The sequence below is a fragment of the Capra hircus genome, chromosome 11, assembly GCF_001704415.2.
Source record: "Capra hircus breed San Clemente chromosome 11, ASM170441v1, whole genome shotgun sequence".
NCBI lineage: Eukaryota > Metazoa > Chordata > Mammalia > Artiodactyla > Bovidae > Capra > Capra hircus.
In genome coordinates, this window is record NC_030818.1 from 47,522,077 (window position 1) to 47,536,373 (window position 14,297).

The 14,297-nt window shown below is 49.7% G+C and overlaps 1 protein-coding gene across 1 annotated transcript; it reads left to right on the plus strand.

Moving 5' to 3' along the window:
- Positions 6,869-12,492, plus strand: FABP1 (fatty acid binding protein 1). Its single transcript, NM_001287558.1, is given in 4 exon segments — positions 6,869-6,940; positions 9,184-9,356; positions 11,540-11,632; positions 12,430-12,492. Coding segments are annotated over 4 exon segments (384 nt in total). The 5' UTR covers positions 6,869-6,873; the 3' UTR covers positions 12,481-12,492.

Sequence of the window (14,297 nt, forward strand, 5' to 3'; positions counted from 1 at the left end):
ACAAGGACACAGGGACACAGGGCACGCAAACACTATTAGCTTTTACAGCCTGCACAGGAGCTTTACAAACCAGCCTTGCAGATAAGTTTCGAGTTCTTCCTTGATTACATCAGCCCTCACGTTAGTGCTACAGCCTCCCATGTAATTCACAAGATTTTCTGCTTTACTGTGTCACAGTAAACTCACTGTGGGCCCAAAGTGAATCATAGGAAGCACTCACTTTTTATCATAGGGATAGTCCAAAACGTTACTGTAGAAAAGGAAATTTTATTGAATACATTTTTCAGCATAGTCTCTGTAAGTGTGATTTCTCTTACAGGGCAAACTACCATCCACAATTTTTGTTTGTTTGTTTCTTTGTGCTCCCCTAGTGACTTCTTCAAGCAGGCAAGACCTCGAAAAGGCCAAGGGTGTTGAGTGGTTCCCATTCTAGGTACTGGACAGTTGCTATAGGAGGGCGTTCTTTTTTTAACATTTATTTATGTTGCATGTCATTTATTGGACTGGATCAGGTCTTGGTTGTGGCATGTAGGATCTTGCATTGCGGTGCACAGACTCTCTAGCTGTGGCTCACAGGCTCAGGAGTTGCAGCTCGTGGGCTCTCTAGTTGTGTCATGCCAGCACTAAAGCATGTGGGTTTCAGTAACTGCAGCGCACGGGGTCTCTCTACTTGTGGTGCATGGGCTTAGTAGTTCCTCAGCATATGGGATCTTAGTTTCCCATCCAGGGATGGAATCCGCGTCCCCTGAATTGCAAGGTGGATTCTTAACCACTGGACCACCAGGGAAGCTGTAGGATGAGATTCTTTAAGGAGTTTACAGCGATTGAAGAGACAGAATAGAATATGATCAGTAAGGCTTACAAAGGTGTTTTAAACGTTTTTGTCGAAGGATGTACATCCTGAAATCCCACCCGAAGGATCTGAAAAGGCACGAGACAGAAAGAAGAGACTTGCAGGAGCGATGACGTGGCCGACGAAGCTGATACGAGGTCTTTCCTCACGGTGAACCTGCTGCTTGAACCATAACAGTGTTTCCGACGTACAGCTGAGGTTGCAAGAAAAGAAAGAAAAATCCCTTGATGCCAGGACCTCCGTACGAACTGAACATTGGAGCAGTAAGCAGTGAGCTGAGCCTGGAGCACCTAGAGACATTACCCACTGGCCCAGGGAGATGGGAAGGAAGCTTGTCCTCAAGTTTTGCGTGTGTGTGTATGCTCAGTCACATCCAACTCTTTGCAACCCCATGGACTATAGCCAGCCCACCAGGCTCCTCTGTCTATGGGATTTTCCAGGGAAGAATACTGGAGTGGGTTGTCATGTCCTCCTCCAGGGGATCTCCCAGACCCAGGGATCGAACTTTCATCGTCTTCTGCATTGGCAGCAGGGATTCTTTAACACTGAACCACCTGGGAAGCCCTGTCCTCAAGTCAGATCAACATAAAAGTTGGTCTTGAGCTGAGATACCTCTGGACACCCAACAGAAGCAGATGCAAAGTGCTGTGACCCCTGCCTCTGATAGGAGCTTCACATTCCTGAAGGTGACACAGGTTGACACAGTGTTTTCAGGAGGCAGAGACTGTCAGGATCATTCAACAGATAAGTAAGTGGAGGCCCAGAGAAGCTCGGTGCTTTTGTTCAGGGTCGCACATCTGTTAGCCAGGAGAGCTAGACTCAAACTCGAGTCCTTCCCCTCCTGCAGCCCTGCCTCTAAAGAAGTATGGCTCATGTGGCATCTCCCAAAACACCCAGGAAATTGGGCAAACTGGCGCTGCAGGCATCCTGGGGTCAAATCCAAGTGCAGAGGGGCTTGGCCTCAAATGAATGGCGGTCTTATTCTGGCTATCAAGAGGCTGTCCCTGCCCCCATGCCTCCACACTGCTCATCTAGTAGGGAAAGTAAGGAGAAAGAATGTCTGGTGTGGCTCGAAGGGGGCTGCAGTCTCTGAGTGGACAAAAATCAGAAGCTGAGCCTGTGGAATAGGAGTCATTTTTTTTTTTCTTCTTGGAAGCCACTTGAACTTTGTCATCACAATTGGACTTATCTCCTTTTGTGTTTACTTAGCTCATGGGCGAGAAATGTCATTACCCTTTTTAATTTTATGGAAAACCATTTACAAGTGTTAAAATTTGCAGTGGCCACTAATCTCTGTGGCTTCAAGACACGCACACACACACACAGAGTCTAGCCAAGAGCAGGCTATCAGGGGCGGCCTGAGAGGCTCCCTGTCTTGCATCTGGGGGAGGGCAGAAGTCCTTGGTTCATATCTGCAGTCTTAGTCCACATGCCTCTGTCAGGCTGTCCCTTTGCGTGGGGGCTGTAGGGTCTGCAGCAGCTAGGCCAGCCCCTTGCCCAGTTTCTGAGCCGGTCACACTCAGTGCTGCCTGGATGGGGAGGCAGGGAATCGCAGGGCAGGTGGAAGGGTTGCAGGGAGTTGGCTCTTAGGCACTGCTCTCCCTCAGACACCAGAAAAGGTAGCCAATCCAGGCTTCCTGAGAAGTCTCTGGGACTGATACTGTCCTGCCCTATGAAGAAAATTTTATGATGTTCTGTCCCCCTCTCCACCTTGGGGCCCACTGAGCAGCGCTGTGGGTGTGGCATTTGACTTTCGTGGTTAAGGGGGGAGTCCAGATGTGGAATTTATGTCAGGTATCCTTTTGCCCAAGGAGGGGTGTTAGGCAGGCATGACTGCATACGAGAGTGTGGTGTGTCCAGGTCACTGCCAGTAGTCCTCCCGATAGAGCAGGGAGGGTTTTAAGGTGGGAGGAGGTCTCAGGTATAAATGAATTTAGCGCAAGGCTCAACCACCGCACAGTCATTAGACAGACACATGCCAGCTGTCAGCCTGTGGGCATTAGCCTACATGCGCTTCCCTGATGGCTCGGTGGTAAAGAAGCTGCCTGCCAATGCAGGAGATTTGGGTTTGATCCCTGAGTTGGGAAGATCCCGGGGAGAAGGAAATGGCAATCCACTCCAGTACTCTTGCCTGGAGAATCCCATGAAGAAAGGAGTTTGGTGGGCTACAGTCCCCGGGGTTGAAGAGGGTCAGGTATGACGGAGCAGCTAAACAACAATAGCCTATGTAACCCAGATGCCAGCAGAGATTGGATGGTCCTCTGGGATTTGAACAAAATTAGCTTGAATTTCTCCTAAACCCAACCTAAGATCTTGGGAGATCCCTGAGGGATTGCATCCCGTGGCCACTGGTCTTCCTGGTACCGTTTTCAGTACCAGATGCTGTTCTCAGCATTTCTTGTTTTCACTGTGCCGTCTCAGCTCCATTATATCAACCCAGAAGTGAAGCTCAGCCCCTCATCATTTTCCTCTTGCACATCTACTGATGCAAGAATTATACTTTACTGTAACATGGAGGTAGCTGGAGAGATAATTAAAGAAAGATGGATGGGGATTCACTTGGCAGCCAATAAGCAGCTTCAGATTCAATGTCAGTCCTCCTAGAAACCTCCCTGTGCCTGGGGGTGCCTTAGTGACCTGTCACCCCATACCCTCTTGCTGGCCCCTCTCCTTTCTGCATGCTGCCCTGCTCTCTCCTCTCTCCAACCATCTAGGAGAGAGAAAGAAGATGCAACCAGTGTCTCTCTCTACATCTCCTGATCAGCACAGCCCTGCTTCATCATCTCAGCCTCACTGAACACCTCCCCAGCTCCCTCGCTCTCTCTCCCAAACAGCTTATCTGATCATTTTCTCTTACACACACACACACACACACACACACACACACACACACACAGAGTTTCCTCTCTGAGACAAATTCTGATTCCAGTTCTTAAGATAATGGATTTTACTTCTTTGTGTGTGTGTGTGTTCAGTTGCTTCAGTCGTATCCAACTCTTTGAGACCCCATGAACTGTAGGACATCAGGCTCCTCTGTCCATGGGATTCTCCAGGCAAGAATACTGGACTGGGTTGCCATGCCCTTCTCCATTTACTTCCTTACATATCCCACCCCCACTCCCCCCTCAAAAACCATCGTCCCACCTGGTGGAGACCCTCAGTACAATGAGACATATTTAAAGGAACCTAAGGTTTCCCGGTGGCTAAGATGGTAAAGAATCTGCCTGTAGTGCAGGAGACCTGGGTTCAATCCCTGGGTCAGGTTGGGAGGATTCCCTTGAGGAAGGCATGGCAACCCACTCCAGTATTTTTGCCTGGAGGATTCCATGAACAGAGGAGCCTGGCAAGCTATAGTCCATAGGGTGGCAAAGGGTTGGACACAGCTAAGTGACTCACACAATTAAAGTTCAGAACAAGGCAAGAGGAGGCTGTGCCGTCATCCTCTCTGAGCCATTTCCCCCACTTCCATCCCAGTGCCAGGGCATTCATGGTGGCTAAAAATGGCTCTGAGTTCTCAGCATACAAGTCTGCTGCTTAACGTTCTCCAGGGACCGTGCTGACTTGTGGCCTGGAAAGCACATTGTGTCCCAGGCACTGTCAGAGGGAGGGAAGAGCAGAGCCGGCCTCTGCACTTGAAGGAAAAGGTTTGCTCGTGCCAGATCCTCGGGCACGTCAGCCACTACCGCCTGCCCACACTGCTCGGTAGGTAATGATCTCCCCGTGGCTAGGATGTATGCTAGGGCACCTGCCAGGAAAGCCAGGATCTGGCATGAGCACGTGGACGTCTAAGGTGCTCTGCTTCATCAACAGGTCCGAACTCTGGAAGTCTGGGAAAGTATTGTGAGAGGGCTGGAGGTAAGGGAACGCACCGTTACCACAGGCTGACACACCCTGTTAGTCTTGTTCTGGGGCACCGGTGTCCCCTGTCGTGAGTCCTCAGCTACTCACGGGTCCCCTACCTCATGCTCAGTCAGAACCTGAGGCCTCTAGGCTTGCAGAGCAGATGGCCCAGCAGCCCAGCAAGTTCTGGGATGCAGAGTTCTGGTGGGGAGGGCTGCCAGTTTGGCAGATGAGAAAGTGAGCACCTTAGTGACTATGCTACAAGTAAGGCCGGATAGGATCCCCCAGCAGGGGAGAGAACTATCCAGCAGAGAGAGAGAGCTCTGCCTGGCATCCCCCACCATCCACTCAGACTCGAGCTGGAGTGGCAGACCAGGACTGCAGAGACGGGGGAGAGACCGACAGGGCTGGGAAGACCTTCACTGGCTCTGGCCTGGGGTCCACAGTACCAGCCCTATTCACATCCGCCCATGCTAAGCTTTCAGCCAGGAGCAAATCTGTTAGACACACACACACACACACACACACACACACACACACACACACACCCCAATCTCCTGGCTGCCCAGCCCCAACGATTCAGTAGTTTGATAGGGCGGACCAACCTGACTACTCTCTCTCTTGTGTTTGTTTAACGAGAAACAAGGTGGCCTCATCGTCTGCTGACCATTTCTATTTGCTGACTCATCATTCACTGGCCGTTGACTACGTGCCTGTGTGTTGGGAATACCAAAGAAAAGGTACAGTGGAAAAGAAGACTTAGAGAAAAAAATCCCAGTAGGATGAGAATATAGATATTTGCAACGTGCTCTCTGAGCCCAGAGGATTCACAGAAAAGATGACCAAGGGGAGAAGAAAAGTGAGGCAGAGGGAGCCCCGTGGAAGCCAACAGGGAGGCATGGATACCCCGATAGGTTCAGTTGATCCAGGAGGTCCTACCCTCTTCTTTCTCCTAACTAATCTCTGGCTAATTAAATGCATCTCAGTTTCCACATGTCTGATTTAAAGGTATCCTTTTGCACTTCCGAAAGGAGACTGTGCACCTGTGGGCATCAAGGAGGGATTCCCAGAATACAAAGCAGCTCTAGGGGCTGCTGACAGGTTTGTAAAAAAGTTTGTGTGAAGATAAAGATGGGAAGACTTTATGGACATAGTGGGGGAAGGAGAGTGGGGATGAACTGAGAGAGTAGCGTTGACATATATATACACCACCATGTGCAAAATAGACAGGGAATGGGAAGCTGCTGTATAGTACAGGAAGCTCAGCTCAGTGCTCTGTGATGACCTAGAGGGGTGGGCTTAAGAAAGAGGGGATATATGTGTACTTACGGCTGATTCATGATGTTGTCCAGCAACATAGTGTACAGTATGTAAACTAACGTAATATTATAAAGCAATTATCCTCTAATAAATTAATTTAAAAAAATTTTTTAAAGATGGGAAGAGATGGAAAGGTTATGTAACTAAAGTGAGATTTTGAGGCTGAAGGGATTCCTTGGTATTTCTCTTGGAGCATCTAAATTTAGACCCCAACACACACACACACACACACACATGTATACGTGTATACATACATGTGAACATGCACACACATACAGGTTTGTGTGTATAGGTATGTATGGGCTTCTCTGGTGGCTCAGTGGTAAAGAATCTGCCTGCCAATGCAGGAGACCAGGGTTCGATCCCTGGGTTGGGAAGATTGCCTGGAGAAGGAGATGGCAACCCACTTCAGTATTCTTACCTGGGAAATCCCATGGACAGAGGAAGCTGGTGGGCTACAGTCCATGGGATCACAAAGAGTCGGAAACAACTGAGCGACTAAACAACAACAATAGGAATGTATGCACACGCACACACACACACACACACACACACACACACTTCACAGGAAAGTAGCACCTTAAAGGCTGCAGGGCTGTAGGGCTTTGCACCTGATTGACACTCACCAATGTTTGCTGAATTGGAGCAATCTGCTGCCAGGCCCATCCTGTTTTTTATCGTTGACCATTGCTCTCAAGAGTTAATGTTTGACCCTGGCCATAAAGGAGACGACAGCTGATGACTTGTGACCGACTTTTGGAGAGGAAGGAGCCCCCTATAAATTAGCCCACACTGGCCCACACTGGCAGCCCTGCCAGAAGAGCTTTTGGATCAGCTGTGAAGAGAGCCTCACCGCCACCATGAACTTCTCCGGCAAATACCAAGTCCAGACCCAGGAGAACTACGAGGCCTTCATGAAGGCAGTGGGTGAGTGCTGGGCCAAGGCTGGGGATCACGGCCATGAAGGCTTGGCCCTGCAGGTGGCGGCCAGTCAGGGTCCTGAAGTCAGACAGGAGGAGCAGTTCAAGCTTCCTGCAGATTTGGAATCATGTTCTGCAGGTTCCCTGTGCAGTCTTGGGCTATTCCTCCCTGGACAAGACTGTGCCTTAGGAAAGTGGGAATGGCACTGAACTAAGATCTGATCTAGACTGAAGCCGCCTCCGCGGCCACCTCACTGAGTGACCGTGTTCATTCACTCACTCATTCCTTTCTCCATCCTTCTAACTAACTTTGATTCAAGGCCAACCACACGCCGAGCAGAGTGCTAAGCTGAGCAGAGTGCTACGCTGAGCAGAGTGCTACGCTAAGCAGAGTGCTGTGCTGAGCAGATACCGCAAAGACAAATAATGAGCCGCATTTCCAAGGTCACAATTTGGAGAAAGAAAAAAGAGAAGAAATGAATGCAACATAGCCTCTCCTGATGTGTCCTGAGTGTTGACTCAGCGCCAGACCTCGTGCTAAAGCCCCAGACAGGCAACTTCCTGTTGTTAGCTTCCTCTCATTCAGTCGTGTCCAACTCTTTTCAACCCCGTGGACTGTGGCCTGCCAGGTTCCTCTGTCCATGGAATTCTCCAGGCAAGAATACTGGAGTGGGTTGCCATTCCTTTCTCCAGGGGATCTTCTGGACCCAGGGATCGAACCTAGGTCTCCCGCGTTGCAGGCCGATTCTTTACTGTATGAGCCACCAGGTTGAGTCCTCACCAAAAACTCTGAGCTCGGCACTATCACTTTTCCCATTTTACAGGCAAGGCAATGAAGGCCTTGAAAGAGCAACTAATGCCAACCGGGGTCACACAGATCATAATCCCAAACCGAGTTGACATATAAAGCCAGCACTAGTTCCCAGGGACCCTTCTTTAAATCCCTGTCACCCACCCACCCCACTGAGTCACTTACAGGAGGATGTGGCGGCTGTGGGAGAGTGTCAGGGGAAGGCTTGGTAGGAGTGAAGGTGAGCCTTGGGTCTTGGGAGATGAGAAGGTGAACCCTGGGGGCTGGAGGAGGAGATTGTGCTGCAGGGGGAGGAAGCAAATGGGGTGGGGAGACAAGGAAGAGCGCTGAGCAGGAGGCGGTGGGAAAGATAGCAAAGGCAGAGATAAGAAGCCTTTTGGGGCGGCTGAGAGCTGGGATCTTCTCCTGCAGGACACAACACAACACTCTTGCCCCTGCACCCCTCACCTGGCAACAGGAGCCTCCCCATCACTGTCAGTGCACCAGGTTTCCCTGAGCCTCAGTTCATATGACAGCACAGACACTCTGATATTCACCACACTCTGGCCCCAGAGAAGGGACTCCTGGTCCATCTTCCTTAAAAGCCTTGATGGCAGAGGTGGAGGTAGGGATGGGGGGCATAGGCTTGCCAGGCACGATCCCGCTGTGATGCCTCTTGTCCCTGAATAATTTTTTAATTAATTTTTTTTATTGGAGGATAATTGCTTTACAATGTAGTGTTGGTTTCTGTCATACATCAGCATGAATCAGCCATAAGTGCATGTATATCCCTTTCCTCTTGAATCTCCCTCCCATCCTGGCATAATTTTTAAGAGCTTCCCTTTCACTCTCAGGAGGGACCTGGCTTGGGAGACAAGCTGATGGTCACCCTGAGTGTGGAGGAAAAAAATACTTACTCTCAAAGAGCAAAGTCTCTGAGCTTTAAACAGGGAGGACGGAGGAAGGAGAGCGAGTAAGAAGCAGGTGCTCAGACGAGGAAAGCTTCTCCAGGGCAGAGAACTGATTTTTTTCTTTTTTTATCAAACCAAACTGGCAAGATAGTGGGCACCTGAGGTCAGGCCAAGTCAGGCCACTGACCTTTCCTTTCAGAGGTCGAAGCTCAGTTTTCTCACAGGGCTCCAGGAAGTGCCAAGGCCTCAGGGATCTCTCCTCCCCCTTCTCACCTCGGGGTTTCTCTTGTGACCGCAGGCTTGCAGGTCCCACCTCTGCTGTTTAGTGGTTCCACCCTCATGGACTGTAGGCCACCAGGCTCCTCTGTCCATGGGACTCTGCAGGCAAGAATACTGGGGTGGGTAACCATTTCCTTCTCCAGGTGATCTTCCCAGCCCGGGATCCAACCTGGGTCTCCTGCACTGTAGGCAGATTCTCTACCGACTGAGCCACCAGGATGCCCCACTCCCACTTCTACCCACCTCTAAACCTTCAATGCTTCCCTCCAGGGATGCCCGATGACATCATCCAGAAGGGGAAGGATGTCAAGGGGGTGTCGGAAATCGTGCAGAATGGGAAGCACTTCAAGTTCACCATCACCGCTGGCTCCAAAGTCATCCAGAATGAGTTCACCTTGGGGGAGGAGTGTGAGATGGAGTTCATGACTGGGGAGAAGATCAAGGTAGGAGGCGCCCCCTCCAGCCACCCTCTGCTTCCAGAACTTTTCCTGGAGCCTGGCCCCAGGCTTCCTCCCTCAAGGCTCCCAGCTCACAATTCCTACTGCTGAAACTCTACCTCTGAACCCACAGCTGGGGTGGAAAGGCAGAGAGAAAGCAGAAACCAAGACAATACTGTCTCCACATGGTTCAGTGGATAAAGAATCCACCTGCAATGCAGGGGACATAGGAGACGCAGGTTCGATCCCTGGGTCAGGAAGAAATGGCAACCCCCTCCAGTATTCATGTCTGGGAAGTCCCATGGACGGAGGAGCCTGGCAGGCTACAGTCTATGGTGTTGCAGAGTCAGACACAACTGAATGACTGAACACACAAGCAAAAAACACAATGTTGTAAAGCGATTATCCTCCAATTAAAAATAAAGAAATAAACCAGCTCTTGAGAAAGAAGCTTTTAGGGAAGGTGTCAGTTTCCGGGACCTCCTGGAGGAATTCTGGCCTGAGAATCTGTTATTGCTGTTCAGTTGCTCAGTCACGTCTGACTCTTTGTGACCCCATGGACATCAGCACACCTGGCTCCCCTGTCCTTCACTATCTCCCTGAGTTTGTCCTTTGAAGTCAGTGATGCCATCCAACCATCTCATCTTCTGTAGCCCCCTTCTCCTCTTGCCTTCAGTCTTTCCCAGCATCAAGGTCTTTTCCCAAGAGTTGGCTCTTCACATCGGGTGGCCAAAGTATTGGAGCTTCAGCTTCAGCATCAGTCCTTCCAATGAATATTCAGGACTGATTTCCTTTAGGATGGACTGGTTTGATCTCTATGCACTCCAAGGGACTCTCAAGAGTCTTCTCCAGCACTACAGTTCAAAAGCATCAATTTTTTGGCACTCAGCCTTCTTTATGGTCCAACTCTAATATCCATACATGACTACGGGAAAAACCATAGCTTTGACTAGAGGAGAATTTGAGCTCTCCCATGTGGAGGGTATGGGGGAACCAGGCCCGGAGTAGGAGTCTAAGATTCAGATTCTCCCAGGCCCAGAAACAAGCAAGTGGGAGTCAGTGCAAAACCTTAATAGAGCCCTAAGTTCATCCCTCAGCCTAAAGAAATGGCTTTGCCGAGCCTAGAGCTGGTAGTCATGGGGAGGGACTTCCTGAAGGAGGTGCTGGCTATACCAGAGAACCAAGGCCCCAGGCAGGCCTTCAGATCAAGCCTTGCAGGTTGGTCAGTGACTCCTGGTCTTCATTACCTCATCTGTGAAATGGGCACAGTCACTTCCCAGAGCAAAGATAGTGGGTAAGCTAGCATCACCTCTACTGGGCTGTGGATAAGGTATGCAACTCAAGCTGGGGGTAGGATGTGTGAGTGGTGGGCAGGCGGTGGCAGGGAGATCCAGGCAAGGGGGTGCCCCTCACAAAGGGTCTCTATTCCTCCCTCCCAAACCCCACATGCCAATACTAGCATCACCAATACCACCAAGAAGAGATCCTCACTTCTCTCCCCCAGCATCCCCGACCCCAGAAGACTTTGTGCATCTATCTCAGCACAACCATTGGTCTTTTTTTTTTTTTAACCTTTTCTAGTGGCTCTTGACTTCTGCTTCCCCAGATAAAACATTACAGGTCAGGAAACCTATGATAAATTTTAGAAGGGAAACTCTCTTATCCGCCTACAGTAAGGGGCAAACTGTCATGGCCCTTTCCAGCTATCCATCTTGGAGGCAAATTTTCACCTTGGCCAGTATCTTCTGCTCCCTGCTGGGTTTCCGTTACCTCTCCCTGGATGTGTGAAAAGGAGACCACAAGAGGAAAGATGAAGGTGCTAGAAGGAATAACATAACGTAACACAAAACCAAGACAGGTGTTCTCCCAAACGGCCAGTGTTTTGAATCTTACTGCTTCCTCCCTCCATTAACTTGGAGAATTGTTACTTGATTTTATTTTAGTGTTTGATTTGAGACCTCTTAGCCATCCTATGCTGACTCCTGGATCACAGCCCACAAATGAAAAGTCTGACAAAAGAAGCCCTGCCGTTTTCTTCAGTTCTTACATGACCTCACTTCTGTTCAGAGCCAGGGAAGGGGGTTTGGTTGCTGTAAGCAGAGTCCCATGCCGGGGAGCCAACCTCATTAGCGAGAGAGTTACTCCCTCCTGGACCCCTCCTCACAGGCTATTTCTTCTGTCCCCTACAGGCGGTGGTTCAGCTGGAAGGTGACAATAAACTGGTGACGACTTTCAAGGGCATCAAGTCTGTGACTGAATTCAGTGGTGACACTGTTACCAGTGTAAGTCTGCACTCTCAGCTTGGGGGTCCTAGTACTTGGGGCTGGGTGGGGAGGTGGGGAGTCGGGGGTCAGGGGAGACGTGAAGAGCAGCGACGATTTCCTGGGCTCAGTCTCTGCTACTACTCCCTGAGCATCCTTTGTGCCCCAGGCAGTTTCACACATTCTCTCGAATCTTGCCACCAATGCTGAATTTCCTAAATGTGGAAACTGAGGCAGCATACAGCCAGGAAATGGCAGGGCTAGGGTTCCTCTGAACTGGATCTGTCTCACGAGACTGATATCCATGGTGATACAGTGCACAACCCTAGGAGGAGCCACTCTCATTACAGACGGAGGGGCTTTGTACATTTCTTACCATCTTGCAATGAATGCCAATAAGGCACCTGTGGAGAAGGAAATGGCAACCCACGCCAGTATTCTTGCCTGGAGGATCCTGTGGACAGAGGAGCCTGGCAGACTACAGTCCATGGGGTCGCAAAGAGTCAGACACAAGTTAGAGAATAAGCAAGAGCAAGAAGTGTTCAATGAAATGTTGAGAAATTGAATTGGATTGAACTGGTCTTGCTCTAAGTCATTGACGTAGAAAGGAATTCTGTAAAAGGCAGGACAGCTCTGCATGTGAGGAAGCGACAAAGACTTGGCATGGGATTTTAGAAAAGATTGCCCATCCTTCCTCCGGTCCTATTGAGAACAGAGGCATCTCTGAGTTGCTGCGTGTATTAGCATACTGGGGGCTTAACTATCCTTTATAATTCTACATCAGATGAATATTTCATGATTTCTTTTCTGGCTTTCAGACCATGACGAAGGGCGACATTGTCTTCAAGAGAGTCAGCAAGAGAATTTAGACAAAGTCTGCATTTCATATTCTTTCAGTGTGTACAACTAATGTAATAAAGTGAACTTTGTTTTAAGAAAAAAAAAGTCTTCTTTTTGCCTAAAGGAGGAAGGGGATGGGGAGGTAAAGGAGAGAGACTAAGAGAGAAATGGACCTGGTGTTGCCTCTCTTTCTTTTTTTTTAATATTTCTTTTTGTTTATTTGGCTTCACCAGCTTAGTTGTAGCATGCACGAATTGAACCCAGGCCCCCTGCGTTGGGAGTCTTAGCCACTGGACCACCAAGGAAGTCCCCCAAACGTCCTTTCTTCTTGATGGCTTTTCCCTGATGGAGTTCTTGAACACTGATCACCTCTAGTTTCGTTAAATCTTGACCATCTACATGTTACATCCTGCGGGGTTAGGTCTGATTCTCACCCTGAAAGCAGACCCCAGGCTGTCCACTCAGGCAACCCTATAAGGAACACATGATGTGTCCGGATCTGTAGACCAGCCCTGGAACGACATGTCCCACTGGACAGCCACACAGCAAGGAGCTGGAACATGAGGCTCCAGCTGGAGCATGAGGTCACTCCCACGTGGGCAGAGAGAGCAGGATCTCTGGACAGGCAAAGGGAAGCCATGCCCACAAGTGTGGCCTTGGCAGCCCCACCAGCCCCACCCACCTGGGGACATGAACAAAAGGAGCAGGCCCTGAACCACCCAATGGACAATTCTCCCTCTAGGGAGCGCCAGAAGAGGACAGAGAAACCTCTAGAGAGTCCTTCTGGGCTATGGGCAAAGCAGATTAAGGGAGAAGAGGGGTGTTTCCCCAAACGGTACCTTGTACCAGGCTCTGTTATGAGTTGAGTTGCATCTCCCCAAAACTCACATGTCAGAGTCCTAACCCTCAGCCTCTGATTGTGACCTTTCTTGTTCAGCCATAGCCATTGCAGATGTAGCTGCTAAGTCACTTCAGTCGTGTCCGACTCTGTGCGACACCATAGACGGCAGCCCATTAGGCGCCTCTGTCCCTGGGATTCTCCAGGCAAGAATACTGGAGCGGGTTGCCATTTCCTTTCTTGTTCAGCCATAGCCATTGCAGATGTAACTAGGTAAGTTAAAACAAGGTCATGCTGGAGTACGGCAGGCCACTAATCCAATATGGCTGGTATCCTTATAAAAATGACAAATGTATGGGGACTTCAAGCTTCCCAGGTGACTCAATGATAAAGAATCTGCCTGCCAATGCAGGAGACATGAGTTTGATCCCTGTGTTGGGAAGATCCCCTGGAGGAGGACATGGCAATGCACTCCACTATTCTTGCCTGGAGAATCCCATGGACAGAGGATTGTGGCAGGCTACCGTCCATGGACTTGTAAGGATTTGGACATGATTGAGTACAAGAGGAAGCAAGATGAGGGCTTCCCTGGTGATCTAGGGGTTAAGACTCCACGCTCCCAATGCAAGGGGCCTGGGTTCAATCCCTCGTCAGGGAACTAGATCTCATACACTACAGGTAAAGATCTTGCATGCATGCCACAACAAAGATTCCTCGTGCTAAGACCTAGCACAGTTAAATTTTTTAAAAAAAGCAGAAGTTTATGGAAATGGAAACATGCACACAGGGAGTATGCCGTGTGGAGACTGGAGTTATGCAACCACAAGCTGAGGAACTAGCAGAAACCAGGAGAGAGACCGGGACAAGATCCTTTCCTACCTCCCGTGAAAGGAGCAGAGCCTTGTTCACCTTGATGTTCAAGTTCTGGACTCCAGAACTCTAAGATAACAAATGTCAGTTGTTTGAGCCAGCCAGAAAGCTGCCAAGCTCTGGAATTTCTATCTTACA